Source organism: Exophiala xenobiotica (assembly GCF_000835505.1).
Source record: "Exophiala xenobiotica strain CBS 118157 unplaced genomic scaffold supercont1.4, whole genome shotgun sequence".
Lineage (NCBI taxonomy): Eukaryota > Fungi > Ascomycota > Eurotiomycetes > Chaetothyriales > Herpotrichiellaceae > Exophiala > Exophiala xenobiotica.
Window position 1 is genome coordinate 1,605,443 of NW_013562491.1, and position 26,677 is coordinate 1,632,119.

General features: G+C 52.8%; 10 protein-coding genes across 10 annotated transcripts; 4 read left to right on the plus strand and 6 right to left on the minus strand.

Moving 5' to 3' along the window:
• The first annotated feature begins 27 nt into the window (after positions 1-27).
• On the plus strand, positions 28-3,093 carry PV05_06784 (uncharacterized protein). Its single transcript, XM_013459554.1, has one exon. It carries the CDS (start codon positions 433-435, stop codon positions 2,692-2,694), a length of 2,262 nt encoding a protein of 753 aa, XP_013315008.1. The 5' UTR covers positions 28-432; the 3' UTR covers positions 2,695-3,093.
• On the minus strand, positions 2,753-5,455 carry PV05_06785 (uncharacterized protein). Its single transcript, XM_013459555.1, has 3 exons — positions 4,774-5,455; positions 4,159-4,727; positions 2,753-4,107 (listed from the first exon to the last, which is right to left on the minus strand). The coding sequence occupies exons 1-3, from the start codon at positions 4,870-4,872 to the stop codon at positions 3,498-3,500; spliced, it is 1,278 nt and encodes a 425-aa protein (XP_013315009.1). The 5' UTR covers positions 4,873-5,455; the 3' UTR covers positions 2,753-3,497.
• A 781-nt stretch (positions 5,456-6,236) lies between these two features.
• PV05_06786 (uncharacterized protein) lies at positions 6,237-8,258 on the minus strand. Its single transcript, XM_013459556.1, has 2 exons — positions 7,749-8,258; positions 6,237-7,688 (listed from the first exon to the last, which is right to left on the minus strand). Exons 1-2 carry the CDS (start codon positions 7,946-7,948, stop codon positions 6,458-6,460), a joined length of 1,431 nt encoding a protein of 476 aa, XP_013315010.1. The 5' UTR covers positions 7,949-8,258; the 3' UTR covers positions 6,237-6,457.
• A 1-nt stretch (position 8,259) lies between these two features.
• Positions 8,260-11,714, minus strand: PV05_06787 (uncharacterized protein). The gene is made up of 4 exons (XM_013459557.1): positions 11,357-11,714; positions 10,477-11,257; positions 10,223-10,428; positions 8,260-10,169 (listed from the first exon to the last, which is right to left on the minus strand). The coding sequence occupies exons 1-4, from the start codon at positions 11,489-11,491 to the stop codon at positions 8,868-8,870; spliced, it is 2,424 nt and encodes an 807-aa protein (XP_013315011.1). The 5' UTR covers positions 11,492-11,714; the 3' UTR covers positions 8,260-8,867.
• A 248-nt stretch (positions 11,715-11,962) lies between these two features.
• On the minus strand, positions 11,963-14,769 carry PV05_06788 (uncharacterized protein). The gene is made up of 2 exons (XM_013459558.1): positions 13,849-14,769; positions 11,963-13,802 (listed from the first exon to the last, which is right to left on the minus strand). The coding sequence occupies exons 1-2, from the start codon at positions 14,478-14,480 to the stop codon at positions 12,404-12,406; spliced, it is 2,031 nt and encodes a 676-aa protein (XP_013315012.1). The 5' UTR covers positions 14,481-14,769; the 3' UTR covers positions 11,963-12,403.
• A 134-nt stretch (positions 14,770-14,903) lies between these two features.
• On the minus strand, positions 14,904-16,189 carry PV05_06789 (uncharacterized protein). Its single transcript, XM_013459559.1, has one exon. The coding sequence runs from the start codon at positions 16,124-16,126 to the stop codon at positions 15,017-15,019; it is 1,110 nt and encodes a 369-aa protein (XP_013315013.1). The 5' UTR covers positions 16,127-16,189; the 3' UTR covers positions 14,904-15,016.
• A 148-nt stretch (positions 16,190-16,337) lies between these two features.
• PV05_06790 (uncharacterized protein) lies at positions 16,338-17,813 on the plus strand. Its single transcript, XM_013459560.1, has 3 exons — positions 16,338-16,509; positions 16,568-16,684; positions 16,735-17,813. The coding sequence occupies exons 1-3, from the start codon at positions 16,403-16,405 to the stop codon at positions 17,561-17,563; spliced, it is 1,053 nt and encodes a 350-aa protein (XP_013315014.1). The 5' UTR covers positions 16,338-16,402; the 3' UTR covers positions 17,564-17,813.
• A 37-nt stretch (positions 17,814-17,850) lies between these two features.
• On the plus strand, positions 17,851-21,310 carry PV05_06791 (uncharacterized protein). The gene is made up of 2 exons (XM_013459561.1): positions 17,851-18,114; positions 18,178-21,310. The coding sequence occupies exons 1-2, from the start codon at positions 18,079-18,081 to the stop codon at positions 21,055-21,057; spliced, it is 2,916 nt and encodes a 971-aa protein (XP_013315015.1). The 5' UTR covers positions 17,851-18,078; the 3' UTR covers positions 21,058-21,310.
• Positions 21,311-21,691: 381 nt separating this feature from the next.
• PV05_06792 (uncharacterized protein) lies at positions 21,692-24,306 on the plus strand. Its single transcript, XM_013459562.1, has one exon. The coding sequence runs from the start codon at positions 22,376-22,378 to the stop codon at positions 23,696-23,698; it is 1,323 nt and encodes a 440-aa protein (XP_013315016.1). The 5' UTR covers positions 21,692-22,375; the 3' UTR covers positions 23,699-24,306.
• On the minus strand, positions 24,244-26,339 carry PV05_06793 (uncharacterized protein). Its single transcript, XM_013459563.1, has one exon. The coding sequence runs from the start codon at positions 25,726-25,728 to the stop codon at positions 24,511-24,513; it is 1,218 nt and encodes a 405-aa protein (XP_013315017.1). The 5' UTR covers positions 25,729-26,339; the 3' UTR covers positions 24,244-24,510.
• Positions 26,340-26,677: the final 338 nt, after the last annotated feature.

Genomic DNA, 26,677 nt, shown 5'->3' on the forward strand with positions numbered 1-26,677 from the left:
AGGCAAAAACAACGTCTGGTCTGGGCTTGCGTCTACCCGGAAACCCCAGCGCCACACGAGGAACTGGAACTGGATCGTTGCCAAAATCAGACCCGATAATGCGCGAAACTCCCAACAAGCTGATGATGAATCAGGATCCCTCGGACAGTAGGTGCTTTTACTTTTCTTTCGTCGACCCGTCGCTTGTTTTAGAGACATGATATCACGTCGGCTCGATCGAGTCTCACGTTCCTTTCCACCGTGATTACGAGAGCGCCGCGTAAGTCAGGATCCGATATTTCTAGAGGATCATTGCACTCGCCCATTCAACTACCCGATGCGAATATATCTGTCTCTCCCTTCTGGAAGGAAGTCGTGCATGGTCGGAGGCCTCTTGAAACGCGGCCGTCACTGTCATCGCGGATAGGCATTCTCGAAAACCGATGATATGAGATGGAGGAACACAACAATACTTCATGGCCGTTACCTTCCAGCGACATGAGACGAGACATCACAGTGGACAGCACGGCCGCTAAAGTGACGAACGAAAACACAACAGCCCTACCATCACCTCATGATGTAAAACCGCAGGATGAGACGAGCAAGACTCACAGCTCGCCGGAGCCCGTCATGAACGAAAAGATGGATTCCTCATCCCATCCAGGTCTCATGATACCTGAGGCACATACCAATACCAACTTCAACGCCGGCACCAACAGCGACACCTTCATGACATCCAACGCACCGCTAACGTTCCTCCGACGCAAATCCAGATTCACGGGCCGATATCGATACACTCTCCTCTCGCAGACAAGTTTGCGCAACAGTCTACTCCCACTAGCCGGTTTTCTCGAACTGGCCAATGCAGGCGACTTTGCGGCCAACGTGTTCAACGACGTCCCCGTGCCCGCTTTCGCCGCCGCCTTGATGGGCATAGGAGGCTGCGTCGCGCTGTTCTTCGCCGTTGTCGCCATCTACGATGCCCACCTAGCCTGGCAGAATGTATGCATACTCCGTCGCGAGCGACGAACCCTCCACTCCTTGTCATCTCGTCCACAATACCGCCAGCAATCCGGCACCACCGATGCGAACGCGGACGCAGAAAAGGAAGATCTCAGTACTTCTACCGACGTGAGAACCACTGCCCGGCCCCGGCCACCACCTCCAAACGCAGGCCTCGACCAGGCCCAACCCCACGCCTTCGCGCTGCGCGTCTACATTGACGTCAACACCTTCGAACTCGGCACCGAAATCATTGACCGCCTCATGATGGACGTGACCATGGGCTTCGGCGCCGTGCTCGTCGGCGTGGGCACGCTCATGGCCATCGGCGGCGCGAACCACGACGTCTTCCTCGCGAGCAACCTGCTGTCCGGATACATTGGCAACGGACCCGCCGCGCTGGCCGGCCTCCTGCGCGCCGTCTGGTCGGCTTACGTGTACCAGCGCGCCAGTCGACACCAGCGCACCGCGCGCATGGCATTTGCTGCGAAGCAAACCAAGGTCGACGTCAACCTCAACGGCAACCGCGGCTCTGGCTTGTCCGAATCCAAGTCTGACGCTTTACCCCCTCAAAGAGCCTCCGGTATTAGGCAGGAGTCGGCGCTGCGCTCGTACAACAGACGGTATCGAATGGTCAAAATCTACGCCGTCTTAGCTGGACCGACGAGTCTCGTCGCCGGCGCGGCCTCAACCATCACGGCGACCCGCTGGTGGGGTTACACCATGCTCGCGCCCTGCGTGGCTCTGTCGTGGTTGTGCAATTGGCTTTTCAGGCGCTACATCGGCTATACGAGGCCCATTCCCATCCCCATCTCTATCTCCGGCAGTGATAACGATGATGAGGAACAACAACGCCAGTCCGGCCCTGTGCCTGAAATTCTCGCTCAAATAGACGAGGACCAATTGATCGGCCACTTGACCGATGCCATTGAGACCAGAAAAAGTCTCGAGGCTGCCAAGACGCAGACGAAGAAGGGGACGACGACGACGAGTCGAAAGACAGAGACAAAGACCTGTACCAACGACATGCCCGCAACTGCGACTCGCACGTCCATCTTCACATTTCTCACCAAACTCAACCTGCTCGAACCCTTCTACCTCGCCCTCCTCACGTCGCCCACATTCGGCCGCGAGAAACTGCAAGCCGCGACTGTGGGTCTGGATCTGGATCTCGATCTCCGCAAAGACACAGATGTCGTTCAAATAGAACGAGAACGAGATCAAAAAGAACAACAACAAATTCCTCTCACTACTCAAAACGGCACCAAGTCGAACTCGAACTCGACCTCAAACTCCAACTCCAGCTCCAGCCCGACCATCATCATCGACGACCCTGAATACTTACTCTCAAATCTGCTCGGTATTGCAACTTCATCCACATCCACATCCACACCCTCAACATCACACTCACCCTCATCCTCCGAAACCGCCCACGACGGCGTTGCTCCTGTTCCGGCTCAGGTTCATAACGAGAATGAAAACGAGAATGAAAACGAGAATGAAAGCGAAAATAAAAATGATATCGACTTTGACGGCATTACGACAACCGCCCGCTCAGTCCTCTCATCTCACGGCATCCTCCACGCTCGGCATCGAGAACGGTTTATCATTGAATTTCTGGGATGCTGGATCCATCACCTGCATCACCAGCGTCACCAGCCTCAGCAGGCTCAGCATGACCAGCCATTCCCAAAGACGACTCAGAAGGCATAACATAAAGACGCATGGCATGAATAACATAGATGAAAGGCCTCGCGGCCAAAAGAAAAGCTAACGGAAATCAATCGTAATGTTGGAAACTATTATATTTGGTGCCATCCAGTGTCCCATACCCTGTACCCCAAGTTTCAATCGCTATGCTACGGACATGCGAGTCTCTTTTATAACATGTTGATCACATAGGCTTACCCTTTAACATCATCCCAAGATGGTGTAGGCCACCCACAGTCAAGTCGAGTTGATATCAATTCGGATTGACAACTGAATGGCTTCTACTCCTCGAAGCGGAACGAACATATGATTCTCCCCTGGGTGTGGTAGCTAGATTGAACATGGTCCGCGGGTTCCCCATCGGCCCTTGAGTGAAGAGTTCGGCAGGTATGATAGCTCGAGCCCAAGTCTCTGGTGCTAATCGAATATTATCGCTAGGGTTGAAGGCTGGAGCAGTAGCTTGTTTGGGTCTTCAAGGTCCGTCGTGCTGTTCGTGAGGAATTAACCACTCCTGGCCCAAGCATAACATCCGCGGCCAAGTCCGAGTCGGCGGCTTCCAGTTTCTTGCGATAGCAATGGTCGGCTAGATATTCATCGACGTCAAACCAACTCAGAGGCTCGTCATCCCTGATCCTGAGGCCCCTCCAACCCCATCGCGTCTTGGTCTCCCAGCCCAGCATCGACTGCCGTCTTCGAGAGCTTGGCAAGACACACGGTCTAGCGGACGTCGTCCCCTTCCCCCTTCTCTAACACGACCAAGAACCGAATAAGTTGCGTTCTAGAATATGTTCAAACAAAGAAACCTTTCATGGTTCTTCCTCGTCCTTGACGGGCTGGTATCTTCCGCCCTTTTGCCTCTCCAATCTATCGCCTGTCGTAGGCACCGGCTTCTCGACCCTCAATATCCAACATAATACATCCTCGGCAGGAAGCAGGAACATCCAGACTTTATTGCACAAGAGCGACAGAGTGGTCGTCAACATGGCCACCACGGCATCTAGCCAGTAGTGGTTTGCCGTCGCCACGATGACGGTCAACACCAGCAGCGGGTAAGAAATCCCGGCCACCAAAAAGAAGATTTGCGAGAAAACAGATTTTCGTGGCTCGTTACGTTGCGTGCGTCGGAACACGCCGGAATGATACAAAAGCGTACATCCAATGACAAAAGCGTAGGTGAAATGTAGACTGGGCATTGCAGCCAGTTGATTGACGTAGTTCCCCCCAACCCAGACAGACTCGGCATTGGCCTGTCGGACAGTGTCGTGGAAACCGAACTCCTTGGGAAGTAATCGAGGCGGCATGGTCGGAAAGACGGTGAAGATGGCAAAAGCGGCAAAGTTTCCAAGAGTCATTGTGCGGCGGACAGTGGCGAATGTCGCGTGATTAGGAGCGGCGAAGTAATACCATGATAGAAAGCTGGACACCGAGGTCAGTATGAGCAAGGCATAGAGAAAGGACAGGACATACGTAACAGTGCCAGGAATGTGTACAAGAGAATAGATTCGATTCAAGAAAGTAATGGTCGACAGATGATTGTTCATAAACCAAGCTTGGAATGCTGATTCTTGGATGGGGAACAAGAAGCTTAACCAGGACTTGTGTTCGATGTCCAAGATCAAGACGCCGTGGTCTTGGGCCAGTTCACGAAGGCCGTCGTAATTAGAAAAGAATAGTTGAGCAATGGCCTTGGTCAAGGTGTAGAACAGCAAGTTGAGAACCCAGTAAAACATTTCGATGAGGAAGGGGAATTTCTGCAAGATGCGGCTGTGGATGTGGTCGGCGAACCGGGATGAGTTGGGGGTACGGACGACCGTGCCGCAGCAGTTTCGTTTCTTGGGGGGATATTTGGCCGACGTGAAAACATCAGACTCGCCAGAAAGGTAAGAATCCGAGTCAATAGAGCTGTCGGGAGAGACTTCCTGGCTGTCATGTGGCAGGAGAGACCGCGTGGGTGAGCGGCCTCGGCTGGATTCCAGAATGCGGAAGTTTCGTTTTCGATTGACCGTGAGTGACGTGATCATTATAGAAACGACAATCTGGATGGATTAGAAAAATCACATGGTGGAACGGAATTCGACGTACAATCGGTTCCAGCCAAGTATGGGAGGCGAACTGGGCGCCGCCCATGTTGGGCTGTGCAGCCACGGCGGCCTCGGTGACGTTCAGAGCGGTAGTGGCCATGGTATATAATATCTGGGTTTACAATGTTGAATGCGAGATCAGGGGTCTGGGTGGTTGACCTTGGGCAAGGCTTGCCGTTCCAAATAGGTGTCGCGCGTCTGTTGCTGACAGGTCACGTGGGGATGAGGGAGAGGCGGGATCCCAAGCCGTGAAGTTCAATGTCGACTGGATGAATTACGAAAGGAATGACAGCATGTCTTGTCCAATTGCTGAGAAACAGAAGCTGCAAACTCCAATGGATTCCGGATGATGCGGTCGCTGGGAAATGGTGAGGTGGTGGGATGATGAGATGGCGTAGATGCCACGAACGCGCTGGATCTTGTTCGAGGCAGGACCACCGTGAAAAAGGCCTCTCCACTGCTTGATGATCGAGCAAAGACGGTCGAATGAATGCGGCAACGAAGATCAAATGAAGAAGGAATCAGGAAGAATGGACAGGGCAAGAGGAAGTGAGTGAATTGAGCTGAAGGGTTGCGAGTGTAGGGAAGGAAGAAGGGAGGTTCAGGTGCGGGCAATTTAGCCTCTGTGCCTCTGGTACGTATCCGGATGATTCGTAGCTCGTATGAAAGAAAGGCGAGACGAGGCGGAGCACGAGACAAGGCCTGCAGCAGTGGACGGTGGGTGCCCAGGTGGTTTTTTCGTTGCAGATTAAAACCGGGGCCTGAAAGAAACCAGCCAGATAGAGAATCACTTGCGACCGACGATGTGGGAGTGGGTGAGAGGGTCGTGAGAGGGTCGTGAGAGGGTCACAGCTGGTCAACGTCAGCAATTCAAAGAAACAAGCTCGCGGCTGTGGCTTCAGGCCCGCAGCAGATCGAGACTCGCAAGCAATCATTACCTAGGTAATCATAATTTGCCCCCATCAGCCCCTAAGTGGTGCCTAGTGAGCCCCTATTAATTACAGTACAGACTGCATTATTACAGTAATTCGCTGCACAGTCAGCCGCACCCATTACTCCTTTCGCCGGCCTGTGCAAGGCACCCATATGAAAGCCATACGGACGACCTAACCTGGAAGCTTGCCATACGGGTTCGGTGTACTGTGATCCAATGTGGTGTACTGTATAACTCGGTGGTCAGTGTGTACTAGGTCATAACGTTTTGAAAATCCCGCGAGACTTTTGAGGCTTTACCTGCGGCGCGGCCACCAGTGACTTGTTTGATGTGCTCGGACCTGAACCGTACCTTAAGATACCTACGTAGTAAAGGTTATGGCGTGTAAGGCGCAGGTCTAGCTCCGGTACTCGATCAGCCACTGACGAAATTTTACATCTCACCACGTGATTTTGTCAACGCCAAAAACAATACCTCGATTTCGGCGGGTATTTGTTCCGGAGCCGAACCGGTTAGCCATCAACGCCATCTTCTAGTGTGATAGTGAGCACCCGCCAGTACTCTGTACCAGTACGGATAATGACATTGTAATCTAAAGTATCTGTCTCTGCCAACTTGGAATGAATGCATCGAGATACCTAACGTATCAATAAATCTTGGACGTGTACTCCGTACGGCGATGCAAAATGATCTGATATGAAGCAAGCATGCACCATCACCCTCACCTTCACCTTCACCCCCACCCCGACCATCATGGCGATAACAGTTCGCCCGAGATGAATCGTCGACTGTCCCGATACCGTCCTTTGGTCGCTTTTGTACCCATGCCTCTTCGGGGGCTACGCATGCCCTCTTCTCCTGTGGCCCGCATGATCATTGGCAAAGCATCGAGGACTTGTTTGTTGCCTTCAAAGTAGTGATTGACGAACCCGCCTCCCAAGAGTCTTCGAATTGCATTCAGCCGCATCAACTTCCACCATTTGTCCACTCTCATCTCTCCTTCGCGATGCACACGAACCACCATTTTCGACGCATTGTTGGTCTGCAAGCCCAGTTTCGGGTTCTCCACAGTCGACACCACGCACGCAAACGTTTGGTGAAGTAACTTCTTGTCCCGTCGGTTCATGGATTTGGTGCTTAGCGATGCCAGTGCCTTGACATGCTCCAGAACTTCGCGAGGGTTGTGGTACGCGTTGTATCGTTTGACCAGACCGGATGTATCAGGCTCCCCATCCGATGATGTCGTCTCTTCGTCTTCATCCGAGCTGGATTCATCGTCTTCTCGCGGCGTGTAACTCTTCTCAAAGAGCAGGGCAATAGCCTCGCCTGCGGCAACTTGAACTCGTACATCATGCGCGTCCAGCTGCTCGAGGAATGCAGCCACTGCATCTTCCGATTCGTGCTCGAGGTCCTCCACTTGCGTCGCTAGAAATGCGTACGTATTCATTGCTGCTGCCACAACTTCAGGACTGTCATCCGCTTCAATAAATCTTCCATCGCTGGATGCGATTTCAAGCAAAAAAGTCATGACCTGTGCGATTTCGTCCTCCCCAGCCCCTCCAAATGACAGGCAAATCCCTAACGAGTGGATGGCCGCAGCTTTGATCGGCATGGATTGCGAGTCGGAGATGCTTCGCTTCAATACCGGGGCCACCGTCTCATAGACTCGCTCGTGCTCAAACGTGATGGCAGTAAGAGCAGCTGCTCGAAGGGCGAGCGTGGTTTCGGTTTCGCTGGACTCTGCCTTGATGCTCCGCTCCAACGCATTCAACACCTCAGGCACTCGCCCGTAGAGGACTTCGGCGAGGTAGTGACAAGTCAAGCATCGTACGTATGTGGTCAGGTTCGCTTCCCGGCTCTTGTTGCTGCTGCCCTTTCGCTCCAACAGATGATCGATTGCGTCGGTCACTTGTGATCGCATGACATCCGTGGTTTGTTCATTGAAGTCATCGCTTTCGAGAAGGGCGTCAATCGAGTTGATGCTATGAAGGGAATCCAGTCAGTCACGTCAGAAGCGGTCAGGGGATCAGGCTGCAACTCGCCTTTGGGTGGTTTCATCGCTGAGATTGCCGTTGCCATCATCTTCATCGTCCGACACGTCTCGACTGGCCACACGGGATGCGGCTCGCGAGTTTGCAGCCGAATTGGCCTTGGAACTTTCGCGCGACGATTGCTTCGATCTAGCTTTGCCCGACACCGTCTTGCCACTCTCCAGAGCGCGTCTTCGCAGATCTTCGTGCATGGTGTGATGTGTATCTCTACTTCTGGCGATAGAAAATGGATAAACGCAGAAAAAAGTCTAAATGTTGAGTCTGCCTGATGGATGCAGGCAGAGAATGCCGCTGAGTTCTGTCACCCTTTGGGTAGCGAGGCGCGATACGATAGATGATGAGGTGGAAGTCGTAGAATTTCCATAAGGAAGGACAGCTTCGCTCGGGTTTAAATAGCTGGCGAAGAGAAAGGCAAGTAGGCAGAAACAGGCACTGCACAATAGTAGGTCCTCAATAAGACTGAATGGCACGGGGAGGGCGGTGAGGACATGCGGAATTATATTCGTAGGTCCTCAACCAAGAGTCCCCGGAATTTGGTGGTGGCCAGCACATGCCTTCAAGCATCGCCCGCCTATTCGTCACCACCAAGACCAACTGAGTCAGACCCATCATGACCCAAAAACCTGGAGGATGACCTCCGTTTGAGCGCCCCCAGATCATGCCCGGTTCTATGACGACAAGCCTCCCTCGATGATCCCCAATTCTACTCCAATCACACCACCACAGTCTCGAATGACAGGAAGCAAATTCCACGCACACCAAAGGCTCACTAGGCTCCCGTTAATACCGACTACGAAGTCGCCAGTACTCTTGTCTACTAAGAATGAAAGCATAGGTTTCATGCTGTTATTGATCAACGGAGCAAGATAGCGTGTCAGTGATATGTCAAGTCCAACAATAAAAGGAGAAAGGCATTCCATGTCCCTAGCACGCCCCTATTCCATCCCGATCCCGACCCAAAAGCACGCTCGCCCTGCTCCATGTCATTGTCGTTTGCTTGGTTTCATTCTGATGATTCTGGCATCGCGAGCCATGTTGCCAAAACTGCTGCAGTGTAGCCACACTGATGTTCCTTACATTTGCGCCAGTGGTCGATCAAGGTTGGAACTTTTACTTGCTGGCCTCTGTTTGTGCTTCCAAATAATCCTCGTCACTTGCATCAAGGATGTCGTACTCCTCATCTGTCAAGAAGCCGGCTTCATCACTGTCAGATTCTTCGAGTTCGAGGCTTTCCACATCCTCGAGCAGCTCTTGTCCGTCAGTCTTTGTGGTGGGCTCCATTGTAGGAACAGGTGCTTCGGCATGTGTCTCGCTAACATCGTGGATGCTCGAGACTGGAGACTCTTTTTCAAGCTTGGGAAAGATCATAGTGGAGCTGCTCTGCGAGCTGTCTCCTGGTTCTTGTTGTGGCCCCGTCTTGATCTCAACAGTGGAAGGAATAGTAGGTGTAGGAGCAGAGCGAATTGGCAACTCAACAGGAGTAGACTGAACTTCAATGTCGACCCAGAGCTTGTGACCAAATGGAAGTCCTTCGGGAGTTTTGAGACGCCAGTAAGAGATAGCTCGTCCTTCACGAGCAGGAGCCTTGAGCAAAACCGTAAAGACCGCAGTCTTTCCTGGTTCCAGACTGGTTGCAAGCACGTTGCTACGATTGGCACAAGTCATGGTGCTCACACTGGAGGGGTGAAGAGAATCCAGGTTGCGCATGTCATCTCCACCAATGTAGTAGACAGCACAACCGGCTGGCCAAGTTTGAGGGCCCGGGTTGCGCAGGGTCCAGGATTGCATAACGAGATGGCTGGGTGCAACACGAGTCCCATCTGGAGTCAAGTCGGTGACATACCACGCTTGCAGCTCATTAGCCGTAGTCTTGCCGGAGAGGACATCACTGGCCTTGGGAGTCTCCTCTGTAGTGGCAGTGTTCTCGATAGGCTTTACCTCGGCCACAGTCTGAACTTGAGTGGCAGCATTGGCAGAGGTAGAACGTGTGGTTTCCGTCGCGGCGTGCTTGGCCAATGGTCGGTCTCCCAACTGTCCAAGCTGCTCTCCAAACGTTGTCTCGTGTACCGTGGTGATGGAGGCATGTTCGACTGGAGTCTTGAACTTGATCAAGGGATGAGTTGCATTGTGGTCATTGTTGGGTGAAGCTTCGCAACTGGCACAGAAGTCGGTGTCATGGCACACCGTACACTTGTATCGGTCGCCTACAATGTAGCGCTTCTGGTTGATGCAAAGAGGGCCGTCACAGTAGACACCTCGATGGTATTGCTTGACGGCGCGCACATTTTCAAGAGGAGCATAGATAGGTGCAAAGCGATGGCCTGTATGCTTCTCGCCAGCAGAAACTACACAGGTAGAGCAGAAGTCAAAATCTGGGCATGACAAGCACTTGTGACGAACGCCGAAGATGCTCTGTACAAAAGTCAGTCGCTAAAGCCTATTATTCCGGCCAAATTATGACTCACCTCGTCGCAGCCATCGCAGATAGCATCGTGACGAACATTGCGGCCTGGAGCACAGAGAGCTTCAAGCTCAGGCAGATGCTCCGGACTGCCCTGTGGCTCAAAGGTGTGAGAAGGATGATGACCATGTTCGTCGTCCATGAAACAGCAGAGGCACAGGTCGAAGTCTGGGCAATTCTGGCAAGTGACAAATTCGCGTTTCGGCATTTCTGAACAATCGTGAGTGAGGTCCAAGTAAATTGTCTTCGAGCACTTACGGCAGACGCAAGAGTTGCAGGTGCGATCACCATCGTCTTGTTCGGGGCTAAACGGGGTAGCCAGCTCTTCAGACGAAATAGTCACAGTCTTGGACGACTTCTTCGCTGGGAAGGTAGTTGTCTCGCTTGGAATAACGACTCCATTGCGAATGTGCCTCTTGACCAGCCAATGCTCGTCACCGTCACATGTGATACCAGAATCGACGCAGCTCTTGCACAGATCGAAGTCACCGTTCTCGCAAATTCCACAGTGGTAGTGCTCGTCAGGCACAGACTTGCCACAGTGGTTGCAGTCAATAGAATACGAAGTTGACGGAAAGTCGTTGAGGGAAGGGAGGGTTGGGAGACTGAAGAGATCGGTGTGACAGTCTCGAGGAGCATTAGGAACTGGATCCATGCCAGACGGTCTAGTGTCAAAAGCCCCCGGGATAGTACAGGTCGTTGGAGAGTATGGGAAGTTCTTCTGAAGAGACTTGAAGGGTGTTGCAGCAGGCTGAGAGAGGACGGTATCGAGGAAGCTGTGCCTCGGCACTGCTTGGGAGACTGAAGGTGCGGCCCAGTAAGTGTTGGTTTCAGGCTTGCTATCCTCCTTCGCCTCCTTCTTTGCAGTCTTCACCACAGTAGCCTTGAGTCGCAGCTTGAGTTTCGCCTTGGCCGCTCGATACAATTGTTTGTAGACACCTGGATTGTTGCTGTCGAGGGTAACGTAGGCTCCGGCGGAATCGGAGAATCGGTCGAACTTGACCTCGTGTTCATCAGGGATGGCAAGCAGGAAGCGAAGCTAGAGAATCAGATTAGCTTATGTCGGACGTGAGATCGACCTCGCATGCCTTGCTGGATGAAGAGCACGACCGAGGCTGACAAACGACTGCGTACGCACCTTCTGTGGGAGAGTATTGGCACCGAGATCCCGAAGAGCAAGTTTGAATCGTCTGTTCGTGCCATCGATGATAACTTTGACAGTGATCAACGTGTCAGGACCAACAGGTCCGGCGTGATGATGAGTTGTAGCCATGATGGAGATAAGGAACCTGGGTTAGGCGGTGTCGAGCAGGCTGGGCTACCGAACTGCGGGCAGGCGGTAAAGAGTAGGATAGATTCGATGAGAGACTTCAGGATTGGAACAGCATGGATACTGGAGGCACCCCCAACACTTCTGCTTGATTTCTAGCAGGTAAAGAGTGGTAGAGGTGAAGGGGAAGAGATGGGAGGTCGTGATGATGGTCGGGGTGAGGAAGAGGAAGGGTAGATGACGGCAGGCAGGCCGCAGCCTAACTTAAAACGCAGTGAAGACGTGCGGGCGGGGAAGGCAAAGTGAAGCTTCACGTGAGCAAGGCAGCACCCATGCCACCCAATGCAATCGTGGCGACGAGAACACCCGGGTATTGTCGCTCGTATCGAATCGCTCACCGGTCCACGGCACGCTCTATCCTTTTGCAGAGGACAGATGATGGCGGTGTACTCCAGTCTATAGAATTCATGCGTGCGGACTTATTGATTTTTGTCATAATTGGACCTTAAGGAGTCGCTCCTCGACATTTGCTCCTTGCTTGACCGGTCGATACAGCTGCAAACCATACATTGAAACAGACCAGGGTACGCCAATCATTATGTGATCCGTCAATCAGCCTTGTACTTGTGGTTGTTGCCTCAAACTCCACGTTTGCCTTTCTCCAGCCGCATTGCCCTGGGAGCATGCCCACCTTCGACAAATCTCTTTTTGAGTCAACAATAAATACTGTACACGAATGACAATATGAAAGGTTTCGCCATGATGAGTAGCAACAGATGAAACGAAGTCGACACTTTTTACATCCGGTCCGCCTCAGATAAACCCGCTGGCCCGCAAAATGCCAAAGTAACTCCACATCCCGCTAATCAAATCCAGGTCAAAATTTGTTGAAAAGAGTGTAGCCGGCAGTCGAGATCAACCTGTCTGCGCCGGATAGTACATTCCATTAGGTACTCCAGAGTAGTAAAAAGGTTGAGAGGGAGGTCCATTCGGCATCGTCATGACATTGCCGTTCGTAAGCGGATATTGCTGGGCTCCACCTTGGGCATCCGGTGTGAACGCTGGCGGGTTGTAATAGTAGACCATACCGTTCGATTCATGCGCCATCATGTTGTTAGGGACGCTACCTTCCATACGTCCTGGAGCATGCATGTAGTTGACTGGATGTGACTGTGAGCCCGGTATGAAGCTTGGGGCTAGGCCAGGACCGGTCATAGGAAGAGTAAACGAGCTGCTATCAGCAATGCCTGGATAGAAGACCGGTCCACTTTGATATGGCCCTCCGAAGAAGGCCGGTCCACCCATGACAGGATAGGACTGAAAGCCCTGCGCAAATACTGCACCCTCGGGGATTTGAGAAAGTGGTGTTGTTCCAGCCATCACAGGCAAAATCTGTTCGGCAGGCTGGGAGGCTTTTTCTTCGCCATAAGACGAAGGTATATGGGCCGGCACTTGTTGATGAAATGGTTGTTCTTGCTGCTGCAGAGGAGCCTTGACTGGAAAAGAGGCAGGAGATTCAATGTCTGCAACTGAGACAGTTTTCTGTGGTCTGGGCTGATGCATGGGTATGGTAGTGATGTGGCTACCGTAGAAAGCAGGCGTCTGAATAATTGCAGGAAGAACATTGCCCCCCATCTGCCCATTCACGATCGGAAATCCAGTCCTCGAAATAGAAGGCGTAGGAACTCCCGAGGGCATTCGCACAATAGGCCGAGTAGGGTCCATACCAGGACCAGTTGCACGAGACATGACCGATTCTGCAGGAGACCTGATGCCATCCCTCATGGTGGATGCTCCGAAGGAAGACTTCCGGCTCATGGCAATGCTTGGGGTGTATGCACTGCCATAGATGCTTGGTCTTCGGCTCCCGTGGAAGCTTCCTCTACCACGGCCACGGAAGTAGGCTTGTTTGTTGGGTCGCATGGCGCGGGGGATGAAGATGAATGATCTTTCAGTGCTGGGAAAGATATACCTGGGTGGCTCACCAGGAATGGAGACACGCACCGGTTTGTCGCGTCTCAAAGGCGGGCGGTGCTGAGGGAGTAGAGTGTGTTGCTTCTTGACCACATTCGGAACAGACTTTTTATGTTCCATACCTGGAAACGATATCTGTACGGCAACATTTCCTAGTACAGTCGTAAAGGAGAAAACCCTATTTGGTGCTGTCGTCCCACGAGGGTTCTCAGTTTGACTTGTGCGCGATTCAGCAACCGGTTGTGTCCTTGGTAACTCCGAGCTCTGTCCCTTCTCATGGCCCTCATGTAGATCATGAGCCCATGGCCTCTCTGTGGGTTCGTTGAAGCCGACCCCTCTTCTGCTAGCAATTAGCTCCTGAATGTACAGCTGATGGTTAGACGTACCCAGAATTCATGGCAGGACCATGGCCTCGGGCCCGGCCCCGGCCAAGTACGAACGGTCTGGCGGTCGCTCCATTCGATGACGAATTGCGGTCATCATGCAGGAAGAATTTACCTCTGTTGGGCACAAACGCAGGGTCTACATTCCGTTGACTGATGTATTCTTGGTGCTCCCTCAGGCTCCGCTCCGCCGGTGTCTCGTGTCGAGGTGCTCGGGGAATAGCAACTTCTGTGTCCGTGGCTGACCCTCCCACAGTACTTAGATCATCGAAGTGAATTTCTTCCGTCTCTTCGGGTCGTTGACCTCGGCTTACCCCGTGTAACATGGCGTGTGTCTCAGCAGTGGTTGTGAAGGCGCCGTTCGCCGTGGAAGCTTCTTCGGGGGTCGCAGGGACTATCTCTTGGGTGGCTGATTCAGTAGTACCTCTTCCCTTCGTGCTTGTGTGCTTTGCAGGCCCATGCTCATCATCACTGGAACCACTCCCTTCGACTTCCGCCTCGTCATCTCCATCGCTTACAGAAGAGCCTTCACTCATAGAGTCGTCAAAGTCTCCTGCAACTGATTCCTCATCCTCTCCCTCAACTGGTCGTCGCCGTCTGCGAGACAGTAGGTCTTTTCTTCCGGGCGCAGGCATAGCTTCGTGGAGCAGGGGGGGTGCGTAGGAGCCGAACAAAACGGGTTGCAAGCCAAGCGCACAGCAATTCAGACGACACAGGCTTTGATCATTGTTGATGGTCGACGACTTGAGTCCCGATTCGAAAGTGTAAGGTGATGTGCAGAAAATCAAACTATTGGCACATCTTGGAGGGAAAAAGAAAAGGAGACCAAGTAACTGCAGTCTGTCCAGCTGAGTAGCAATAGTTGATAATCAAAAAAGCAGGCAGATAGGTGCCCTTGCATACAGCAGCAGCGGGCTTTTCGACAGCATTCGGTTGAATCGAGTCTCGAAGGATTCGCCCATTTAGAAATGCCCCAGATTTTGCGTCACGCGGTCACGCTAAACGACTTCTACCTTAGCCAAAAAGTAGCAGGTTCGAACATCATGACCATAGCACCACCACTATTCATATCTCGTGCTTCATAGACCATTACCTTTCTCCATGCATCTACGAGTATGCTGCCGACGCAGGGTATTAATGTGACAAAATGAGACTTGAGATGCTTTCGACTTCAATCAAACACTACTCGTTGACCTTTGCTCTCAACAATGGCTCCGGTCAACCTTTGCACTGTGTCCTCGGTATATTTGCCATGTGGCTCCTTCTTCCTGCTTGCCTTCTTGACCTCACGCTTTTTATGCACCGGCTCGGAATTGTCATTGACTTCTTGGATCGGGTCGTCGAACGATTCGTCTTCGACGGCGGCAGATTGAAGAGACTTTGCATTCTTGCCGAACCTCTTCTGATAGCGAGTCGCTTTGTCTTCAGCATACTCCATCCTCAACTTCCTGCCATTGATCTTGCCGAGCCATATCCTGTGTTTCGCCGACCTCGATTCGGAGGAGCGTCTGTCGTGAGGACCGTTTGCTTCCACCCAGCCTCGCATCGCAGCCTGAGCAGAGGTCAACTGCTCGAATTCCACCCAAGCATAGCCCTTGCATTTCCCACTGTCCTCGAACGTAGCCATATGGGTATGTATAATGGGGCCACATACTCCAAAATGCGCTTCTAAATCCTCGGCTGTGGTGTCGAATTCGAGGTTACCGACGAATATGCGCTTGCTTGGAGCCTTAGTCTGTGTTTCCTCTTGGCCCTTTTTCTGCTCCGGTCTTCCCTCGAAGCTTTTTGCATTCTTGATCAGTACTCGCCGTCCGCCTAAAAGACCTTCGCTCAGCTGTAGCGCCGCATTGAGTGACTCTTCTGTCGAGAAATCCACGTAGCTAAAGCCTTTGTTCATGGCCTTCCCATGCTTCGGCGGGTTTTGAGGCAAATTGACCCTCGTGATGTGCTCTTCCGAAATAGAACCCTGTGATTGTTCGGTCAAAAACTTGACGAGGTCGTCTCGAGTTGTGGTGAATGACAGATTTCCAATCCATATCCCATACGGAGACCTATTTTGATTCTCCTGAGATGCCTTTGGTTGCGCTGAAGATGTCTCCAAGACACGTTCAGTTGCTTTGGAGTCATCTGCCGCCGTCGACTTTGCCCGCTTGGCTTTGCGGAGAGACTTCTTAGATGGTGGCTCTGGTGCGTCTACATCGATCTCGATTTCTGCGGTTTCAACATTGCGCTTACGACCTCTGGTATCTTGTTGCTCGCTTCCAGTTTCAGTCACACTCATGATGTTGTTGTTTGATCAGGAATACCCTGAGTTGGTCTGCTGTATAGGGATTGTCAAAAATGCCGATGGCTTCACGAATTTTACTTCCAGAGATAAAGTCCAGAATTTATCGACGGAAATCAAATCCGTGTTTTGAAATGCCGAAGAATACCCATTGCTCGCAGGGATTCATGTCACTCTTCTCGGCCCTGATCAGAACAGCTTGGATAGACCTCATCAGTTTAGACCCTCGTGGCATTCTTCCAACACGTATCCTCGCACCTTTAACGCGCGGTGATGTCTTCAGAAATACCAGATATGCCTTTGTCAGACCCTCCGGAAGCCCCTGTGGCTGAACAGACAACTCCTCCTGACCATCCCGTCGCGTCTAGAAAGTCTTACAGGTGAGTTGCGAGTCAACATGGAATGTGCTCTTGCTCTTTACTGACGGACTTTCGGCAGACGCAAGTATCGCAAGATCATGGTCACGTTTGAGGAGAAAACGAGGGAAAGCACCGCTCTCTTCAAAGAAGAGCACAGAATTCTTGACATATCTCAACGACTAGCAGAGCAGACCGAGTAAGGGAGCATCAGCAAAATGTACCTACGACGCTGACCGTAACCTGTAGTCAACTACTTCAGCTGCTTGTGGACTTGAATTCATGCCCGCAAGTCCCTTCACGCCTACGCTACGATCTCCAGTCTCCCTCCGAGCACAACTCATCAGATGAGCCCACAACCCAAGCGAACACCGAGGAGGAGGGTCATCTGGTACTTCGGAAAGCAAGATATCAATTGCAAACAGGAGAGATCGACGTGGGAACCTACAGAGAAATTGAAGCATCTCTACTCAAAACCTCAGCATTCGCTCCACAGCGCTCATACTCTTCGTTACTGTCAGATGCATCGCTACCTCATCCTACGTCGAAGGCGACGTCTGGTCAAGGCGCCACGGAGGCTTTCCTGTCGACAAGACACGAAGAAGAATACCTACAATCCCTGGATGCGTTCCTCGACGGTACTACAACCAACCCTCGAGCGCACGCTACCAGCAGTCTTGGAACCCGAATTGCGGAAAGGAGTACCGAACGAGAACGAGAGATGCAGCTAAAGAATCCTGTCTCGGTCTACAACTGGCTTCGCAAGCATCAGCCACAGGTGTTTCTACAGGACAATGAGCCGGCGACTGAGAAGGCACCCCGCCCAGCCGGATCAAGAAGCTCTGCGCGAAAGTCTGCTAGCAAGGAAGCACTCAAGCAGGAGCAAGATCTATATGATGACGATGGGATTGCCATGGACGTGGGCGCCTCGGCAAGGGGAAAGCGCAAGAGAGATAATGACGGTGGTTATCGCCCCAAAGGAGGTAACTCACGAGGAACCAAGCGCAGGAAGGAGAGCAAAGAAGAATCCGGTGGTCGCAACAAGCGGGCGAAGAAACTGTCGGTGGACGCGAGATAGACAAACCTGGAGAAGCTCGACTGAGGCATTTTGCATGATGGATAGGAGCGGCGGGAATGGCGTTCACCATGTGGCACAAATTGCGCTTTTTCTCTGCAGGAGTATTCTTGCTCAGGCCGTCGGATACCCAGGTAGCATGACAAACACCAGAGAAAGCTGGAATGCTGAATCTCAAGGAGATGAGCAGACCAGGAGATTATGTCAGGTGCCAGAATGCCAATCCTCGCCCGCCGGTTTCATAAAACCATCCGTGCTTTAAATGCTTTTGCGTGTGGCCCTCTCGGCGTGTTTAGTACACTCCTCCGACCGATCCTACCCACTGCCAATGTGTGCATAGTGCGTACCTCCTTGTCTCCTTAACTTGGATTCTGCAGAAATCCGGGCAGCCTGGGAACAAATTATCTTGGAAGCTCCCCTCGTCCTCCGAGTACCAGCGACGCGCCTCTACACCTTTCTTCGTTGCTGCTTCTCTCTCTAAGAATGCCCGGGAAGCCCTGATATTGTCGTAGGTCAGAATGGCCGGACTTGAACAGATTGAGGTTCACTCTCGGGTGCGCTGATTTCGCCGTGGTTTGAACGCATGGGACGACTTGCGCTGACGCCAGTCTACACAGAACTACCTCGTACGCTGGATTAACGTGAAGCAAGAACACACCATCTCGTGGACTATCCTACCTCACAAGAAATCCATCAACTTTGGCTTATTCAAACACCCCGGACCGCTGTCCAACCTACATTCCTCCTCTGCCTCCCTCGCTCCTCCCTCCCCAAATCCTTCCGCAGTCGACGAAGACAAGTCAGAGACAGGCTCAAGCGCCATTGAGAAGCTCACCGGGATTGGGCTCAAGCAGATCAAATGGGTGGGCAAGTGTGAAGCTGACAGGGTCAGCCATGGTAGGCACGACGTGCGCTTGGGAGAAGCCGGAAACTATGCGCTGGTCTTTGATAACACGTTCTCGAAGAGCATCTCCAAGACAGCTACCGTGTTCCTGCTCACTTATCCGACAGCATGCCAGTCCCAAATCCAATTTGGTGCTCAGCCGCAACAAGGCCAGTCAATGGCAACTGCAATGGCCATAGCCTCTTCGTCTGCGCCATTGTTCAAAAGAAGCCCCAAGCTGAAGGCCAAAGACAAGGAGTCGGTGGACTCGCTTCGACAAGCGTCGATCAACCACTCAATTGCAGGCAGCATTGCGCCTGTCTCGGAAGGACTACGATTGGATTCGCCGTCGATCCACACCGGAGTCCTCCAGAAGCGCAGGCGTAAGAAGCACCAAGGCTATGCTAGGAGGTTCTTCTGCCTAGACTATACGTCCTCGACACTGTCTTACTATCGCGACCGGAACTCATCTGCGCTTCGAGGCGCCATCCCACTGTCCCTCGCGGCCATCACGGCCAACACCAAATCGCGAGAAATCACAATTGATTCCGGAGCTGAGATTTGGCACCTGAAGGCCAGCAACGAAGCGGACTTTCAGGCTTGGAAGAACGCATTGGAGACAGCGGCGCGACTCATGCTGCATTCTCACCCGCCAGGCGAGAACTCACAAATTGACATTGCCAAGGACGCCAGAAGCGACGGAGCCAGCGTTTTTGACGGCCAAGAATGGGCGAGATTGGAGACTCTCTTGAGCAGAATATCAGGTACACGCGATGCTGTGCGTAGACTCTGTCTAGATACCCTAGCTCAAGGACTACCTCCCCCATCGCCCAGGTTGGGCTCGACTTCGCCAGGTTCCACGCCTACCGAGGCTCCCATGGACGACTATTTCAAGCAAGACGATAAGCGACCTTTTTGGAAGAGGAAACCCAGTACGAATAATAGTCAGACGAACATCTTCAAGCGCAGTGTTTCTGCTCAATTAGCTGTTCCCGTTCCTGGCGTCGAACCACTCCTAAGAAACGGCATACCAGTCCCCCAAGTGCCGCCGGACGGACAGAATAGGCCACATCTTCGTCACGAGGAAAGCATGCATGATCACTGCAAAGCCGTGCTGCATGATCTGGATTCCGTAGTTGGCGAATTCGCTATCCTCATATCGGAGAGCAAAATCCGAAGAACAACCCCTCCGAAATCTACAGTGTCTCGGCTAAGCATGCAGTCGGTCGAGTCGCAAGAGTACTTTGACGCCGAAGACACGTCTCGCGTCTGGGACATTCACTCTGATACAGATCATGAAGGTACGGATGAAGGTACGGGTGAAGATGAAGACTCGGTAACAAGCAGTGACATTGGGGAGGATTCGCTGGACGTGGCGAAAAGGCGATCTGGGAGTGTTTCGACATTTCTCCCTCCACGCTCCAAGTCCTTGACGCCGTTACCACTGGGTCCCATTCCGCGACGAAATCAAATTGCTCCTCCGACCATCATGCCCCCCAGTCTGATTGGCTTTCTCCGAAAAAATGTGGGCAAAGATTTGTCCACAATCTCCATGCCGGTGTCTGCGAATGAGCCTCTGTCGCTGCTTCAGCGGGCGGCTGAACAGCTGGAGTATTCACCGTTGCTCGACAGTGCGGACAAGAGCCACGACGTCTTCGAACGGTTGATGTATGTCACGGCCTTTGCAGTGTCATCCCTGTCCAATGCACGAGTTAAGGAGCGATCGATTCGGAAGCCATTCAATCCAATGCTCGGGGAGACGTATGAGCTTATTCGGGAAGACAGGGGGTTCCGATTCATTGGCGAGAAGGTGTCACATCGTCCAGTTCAGCTCGCGATCCATGCAGAGTCGAGTCAATGGACGTTTACTCAATCTCCCTTACCGTCGCAGAAATTCTGGGGCAAATCGTCTGAGATCATCACGGAAGGCAAAGCGCGATTAGTCCTCCATAGTACGGGTGAGAGCTACAGTTGGTCTGCAGCGACATGTTTCCTGCGAAACATCATCGCTGGAGAGAAATATGTGGAGCCCGTTGGTACTATGACGATCTTCAACGAGAGCTCTGGGCACAAGGCTGTCGTATCCTTCAAAGCCAAGGGTATGTTTTCGGGCCGGAGCGAGGAAGTTGAAGTGCAGACGTTCGACGCCAACGGACAAGACTTGGCTATTGGACTCAACGGTACCTGGACTAATGCGCTCCAGCTTAAAGAGCCCGGGAAAATCGGTCGCTCGACCATCTGGTCTGTGGGACCACTTGTCGACGAAGCACCCAAACATTATGGAATGACCTTGTTTGCAGTCCAACTCAATGAAATCACTGAGCTCGAGCATGGGAAGCTACCACCTACGGATAGTCGACTTCGACCAGATCAACAGGCGCTGGAACGGGGCGATCATGACGGCGCAGAGACACTGAAGAATCGGCTCGAAGAAGGGCAGCGAGCCCGACGAAGAGAGATCGAGGGCAATGGCGACGAGTGGAAAGCCAGGTGGTTTTCCAAAGTCGAACTGGATGACGAGGTTGTTTGGAAGCTGAAGACAGGCAAAGAAGGGTATTGGGAAGCACGAACACGGGGTGAGTGGACTGGTGTTGTGCCTGTGCTACAAGTGTAATGTTGATGGCAAGACCTCTATACAAGGAGCAGAGATGAAGGAGAATGCTCACATCTAACCCGCTTTTTGGAACTGATACTGATCCAATACGAGTATTATCCGCGAACATGGGACTCTCGCACTCTCTTCTGTTATAAATGTGGCCACCACAGCATTCTAGTTCTCGGTCTCGTCCTCGATCAATTCCTGGACTTCACCCTTCACACATCCTTGTACCTACACAATACTGCACCCCCTGCAGCTGAAAGGTCCGTGACCGTGTGAGCGTGACAATTGCTTTTTCGTGGCTTTGATTCGTGTCGACGCTCAGACCTCCGGAGTCTGTCTCGTACTCCATTGAAGAATCCTCAGTGCCTCCGTACAACCAATCGTGATCCAATCGCATTCCTGTTCGCCCCACGTTCCATTTTTGCGCGCTTCTTCTCGATCCAATCGTCCGACGTGACCGGCCCGTTAGCGAGTGAGAGAGTGGATGGTGGTGGGCAGCATCTCTGGGAACTTGATAAGCGACTTCGAAGCTTCTGCAAGGTCGTAACCAAGGGAGTTGATGTCATGGGGAGGGCTACTCGCAGCTGTGGTAGAGAAAATTGTCTCTGCCATCTTGTTACTCGTGATTGTCTCGTCATTTCTTACTCCTGGCTGTCGCCTGTCACTCCTTTGATTAACACGCCAGCCATTTACGGGTAACGACCTGTAGTCTTTAAGAAACCTTTTGCCGCGTCCCCAACCTCCTCGACCATTCTCATACCCTACGTGTCTCCCTTCCAAATTCCTGCTCGATCCTCGACCCCGATTCGGATCCTCCGCGTTACATCAACCCAGAGCCTCTTCCACGTCCGTGCACCGTGTTTCACTTGGACCGAGCGACCACGTTTTTGCGCGATATCGCAGCACTTTTCTACACCCAAACCTCTTGCCTGCCGGAGGGACTATCGACGGGTAGCAGATCAGCTTCTCGAAAGGCCCCATTCCGGAACCCAAGGTCCCCAGTTGATTGCGCGACCGGTGAGGCCTGAGCTCTTGAACCAAATCCATGGAATTGCCATGTTAGAACCCACAGTCTGGACTTGAGTCATTTCTCTTCATCAGTATGGCTTTGGCTTTTCTTCAAGCACGCACCCTCAGACGATCAACCTCAACATTCATCGACGCCTTTCTATGACAGTGAGACCGCTGGCTGGAAAGAAAAGCAAAAGCAAAGCAAAGCAAAGCAAAGCGAAGCGCAACCGCCTCTACGAGACTCAAGACTCAAAATCCAAGCGCAAGCACGAAGGAAACCACGACTTCAAACCCGAATAGTAAGAACGATCCGAGACGAATGGCCTTTCTCGTCGACATGGCGACTCCTCGTCGCCCTTCGTCACTGCTGAACCGCACTTTGAGCACCCCTCCCACCACACCAATCACGCCCACCACGACATCGAACAAGACCTCGAAACCTCAGCCTGTCCAGTATCCAGCCTCGATCCTGACTCCCCCAACTTCACCATGGCAAAGTAACTCGTCACCGGACATCGCCACTGTCGCGGAGTCCCGCAAACCACCACAACCACAGAGAATGGCAGAGCAGCCTGAGACACCCGGCGAATCACCGACACCGGCAAGTCCGTCCGTCTTCGAATGCCCCTTCGACGTGGAAATCGTTAAAGACGACTACGACCGCGACGACACTTACGGCACCGGTGCTTGGTCCATCGTGTACAAAGCCACCACGCACGCCCGAACCGATGCCACCGCGGACACCTCATGTACACCACCATCACCACCCACGACGAGCATGCCCCCCCTGGTCGCCGTCAAAAAGCCCACCCGACGCGACGCCACCGCGATCTTGCACTCCGAGGCCAAAATTCTGGCTTATATCCGCACAGTTCCTTTCTCGGAAAAGTATGTCGTCGGCTTCCACGGCACCGCCAGAGGCGACCCTGACCAGGCGACTCTCGTGCTCGACGGCCTCCCCTGCAGTCTAGAAGCGCATCTGTGCAAACGGTCATATCGATCGTCCCAGAATTTCGGCATCGGCACCATGCGCGAGCCCGTGATTGGGAGCGTCGACGCGTGGCTGACGCTCGCCAACCAATTGGTCTCGGCGCTCGCATGGCTGCACAACATCGCCGGCGTGGTGCACGGGGACATCAAACCCGCTAACATACTGCTCTCCAACGTGGTCCACTCAGCGTCCTCCGGGGAGGTGGTCGAATTCATGCCGGTGTTGGCGGATTTCTCGAGCGCGCAGAGGATGCACGTGGATGAGGTGACGCCCAACACGCTGGCGGCTATGACGAGAGAGTATACGGCGCCGGAACTCTTGTCGTCGAAATTCCTGCGCAACCCGAACTCGAGAGCGACGGCCGCGAGCGACGTGTTCAGTCTCGCGGTGACGTTGTTGGTTGCCGCGACGGGAGATTTGCTGGTGTACACTGGCACTGTGTTCCAGAGGCAGGCCATGGCCACGCAGGGCTGGCAGGTTCTGGAGCACGTGCGTTCGGGCGATCGGGGGAGCAGGGTGCCGCGGCACGGGGTTGTGGAGAGGGTGTTGGAAAAAGCCGTGCTGAAGAAGGACATGGGTCGGGTGAGTGCGTTGGCCTGGCTGGATATTGTGGAGAGGGTGAAGCGTGGGGAGCCGATGCCGTGGAATTGACGTTGGACGGACTTGAAAATGAAGCAAGTCGGCGTCTTGAGAACAGTCGATGAGCTAACTCAATGATATTCGGTCGTTGTAGACGCAGCCAGGGACCAAGGTCTGGCATGTATACAACACGGCGGCCACCACCTGCCAGTATGAGGCAGGACTTCTTTGGTGCGATACATCCCGGTTCGGAAATTAACAGATAGCCACCCTACGATTGAGACGCATCTCTTCGATATATTTGTTTTGGTGTGGAATGGAATGGGAGGGACGGATAAACACAAACACGACAGTCCTGTTCTCGTTTTATTTCTTCCGGGGCTTTTTTATTCATTATTCATGAAGTCCAAACGGCAGCACTATCACCATCACCACAGGAAATGAGGTTGAGGTTGAGGTTGGGATTGAGATTGAGACTGAATGTACAAGTATTGGCTCTCGCATAGCAATGCATGCGTTATTGAGCATTGGATCACGGAGTTCTGTCTGATTGAAGACATAGACAGGCATCCATAGGAGCGATGGGCATGATGGCTTTCTCTGCCCAGGAAAAGGAATGGCCAGAAACGCTTGTATTATTATGATGCTATTCGATTGAACACGATATTTGAGACTTTGACAAAGTTGTCCGTTGCATCATCATATTCAAAGTCATTAGATTGGCATATGACAACTTTCATCCTCTCCTGTTGACATCGCCTTTCCCGTCGTTATCCCTCGCCTAGATTGGTATACCGGGCTTTGTAAAAACGCTTCCTCACCCACCAACTCTGCCACGCCTTCATCCTCGCCGTCGCCGTCGCTGTACTTTAGTCCCCTAAATGTCAATTCACACTGAAATCTCTCCTCTCCACCGCCCCTCCCATACTCTCGCAAAAGTCACCGAGCCGCTTTCCCCATTCGACCATCCGTTCCTCAATATACTTTGCATAATCCTTCTTGACCTTCTTGGCCAGCAGACCTCGTTGCGCTTCCCAGTCCCAGTACTCACACATCTCCGACCCGTCGCCGCTGACAATCGGCCTGATCTCGTGCACCCGCTGCGCCTGCAGGAGGAATTTCGGAAACGCTTTCGGCGGGTTATACGCGTTCTCCACGGCCCAGACCAGTCTATACACGCCGGACTTGGAGACCGTGTGCGTCTGTGTGCGGGCAATGTCGCCCGGCGTAGGATCGTCGGATGGATCGTCTGGCCGCGACACCTCGCTGACCACAAAGTTCATCTGGCGCATCTCCTGGCTTTTGGGGAGCTTCATCTTCACGTGGAACGTCATCTTCGTGCCGACTTGGATACGCACGCTCGGTTCGCCATATAGGGCGTTGATGTTCAGTTGGCGGCGGTGAGACGAGCTCTTGCGTCGGGAGGCGTCCTTGTTGTGTGAGACGGCGAGTGCGGTGGACGCGGTGTTGGGTGGTGCGGGCATGAGAATGGATGGGTTGTTGGGAGCTTCGAGCATGATGGCGTTGTTGGTTGGCGGAGGAGTCTCGCCGGCTGCTAGAGATGCTTTGCGCGCTTCTTGTGCGGCTTGGTATTTTTGGGCGCCGGATAGTCCATTTGTCGAACCGGGGCGAGCGGCTTCTGAGCTCATACGATTCGACTGCTCCGACATACGTCTGCTTGCGTTGCTGGCGAGTCGTTGGCGAGTCACCGGTGGTAAGAGGTGGCCCTGGGAGCTCCTCCTGCCTTGCCCATCTTGATCTTGGGACTCCTCGATGACGTCGCGCGCCATGCTACCTCGTCTGGAGGCTTGTTGGGAGGGTATGGCGGCACCGTCGGTGATTTCGGAGTCGTAGCTGACGGCTATAGAGGTGTTGCGTACGAGTTCCTCAACCTCGGCCAGTGTGGCGTCGTCTTCTTCGTCGGGCTGATAGGTAATCGTGACACGAGGGATCCAGCGGTTCCAGTCTTTCCACGTCTCGGTGTTACGTAGAGTTCGGAAGACAAGTGAAGCTGGCGCGTTGATGCGTGTACATGCTGAGCAGTAGAATGTCGCTTCGGACATGGGGATGTCCGGGGTTGAGAAGTCGGTCTTTGTGGCCATTTTGATTCAGGTTTGTGGTACCCCCGTGAAACGGCACCCAGTATTGTTATGCTCGTGTGCTTTGAACGTGTGCAGTGGTCAGCCTGTCGTAGTGGCAACTGGCAACGTCTGGGTGGTAGCGACAGCCTTTCCAGCTGTTCTCGCTGGCTGGGTGCTGTTGAGCCTGAGCAAGGCCACCTTGACTGCTTATCGGTTTTTTTCAGTCCAGCAGCTGATACTGATGGTTCATCGCAGGTCCGGGTCGCTGCCTTCCACCATGGTTATTCAACCTTTGGTTCAATAACACACTATTTCCTTGCGACTGTAAAAAACAGGCAGAAATTTGTGCGGCTGAAGCGAGCAGCAAAAAATCGTAGTTAGGCAAGCAAAGAGAGTGTGATAGGCTGGAAGCTACAGCTCGGGTTTCCTCCACAGAGAATACGATTCAAGTCAGATCGAGCACATGACGCATGTCAGTTATTAGTCATATACGCTGGTGTTGCTGTGCGCGCTTGACCAGCGTATGGATGTATTCGAAGTCGAGTAAGATGGACAAGAAGATCCGGGATGCCTTGTGACGCAGCTTGCGGTTTGTCTCTGGCACGGGTTATGAGACCCAAGGAGTCGGTGAGTAGCTAAGTGGAGGATGAGGAGGAACAGAGTATGTACCTGGTAGTAACTTAAGAAGAAATCCACGTTGTCGGCATGTGGATAGTGTGGATAGTGTGGGGGAGGACAACTCGCGAAGACGCCATTGATAGGAGCTCCAAATGGGAAATTGCTGCCGACATCAAGCTATATTTGCCAGGTACAAAGATGAGTACAGGCGGACAAGTTCCCAGACTTGTCGAAAAGGTCGAACTATCTTGATTTGCGACCGAGATACTGAGTAGTGGTCGACTCTCTGCTAAGGATTTGGAGCCTTTTGGTTCTTTCCAAGCCATGTTTCTGGAAGGACTGACAATCCTCT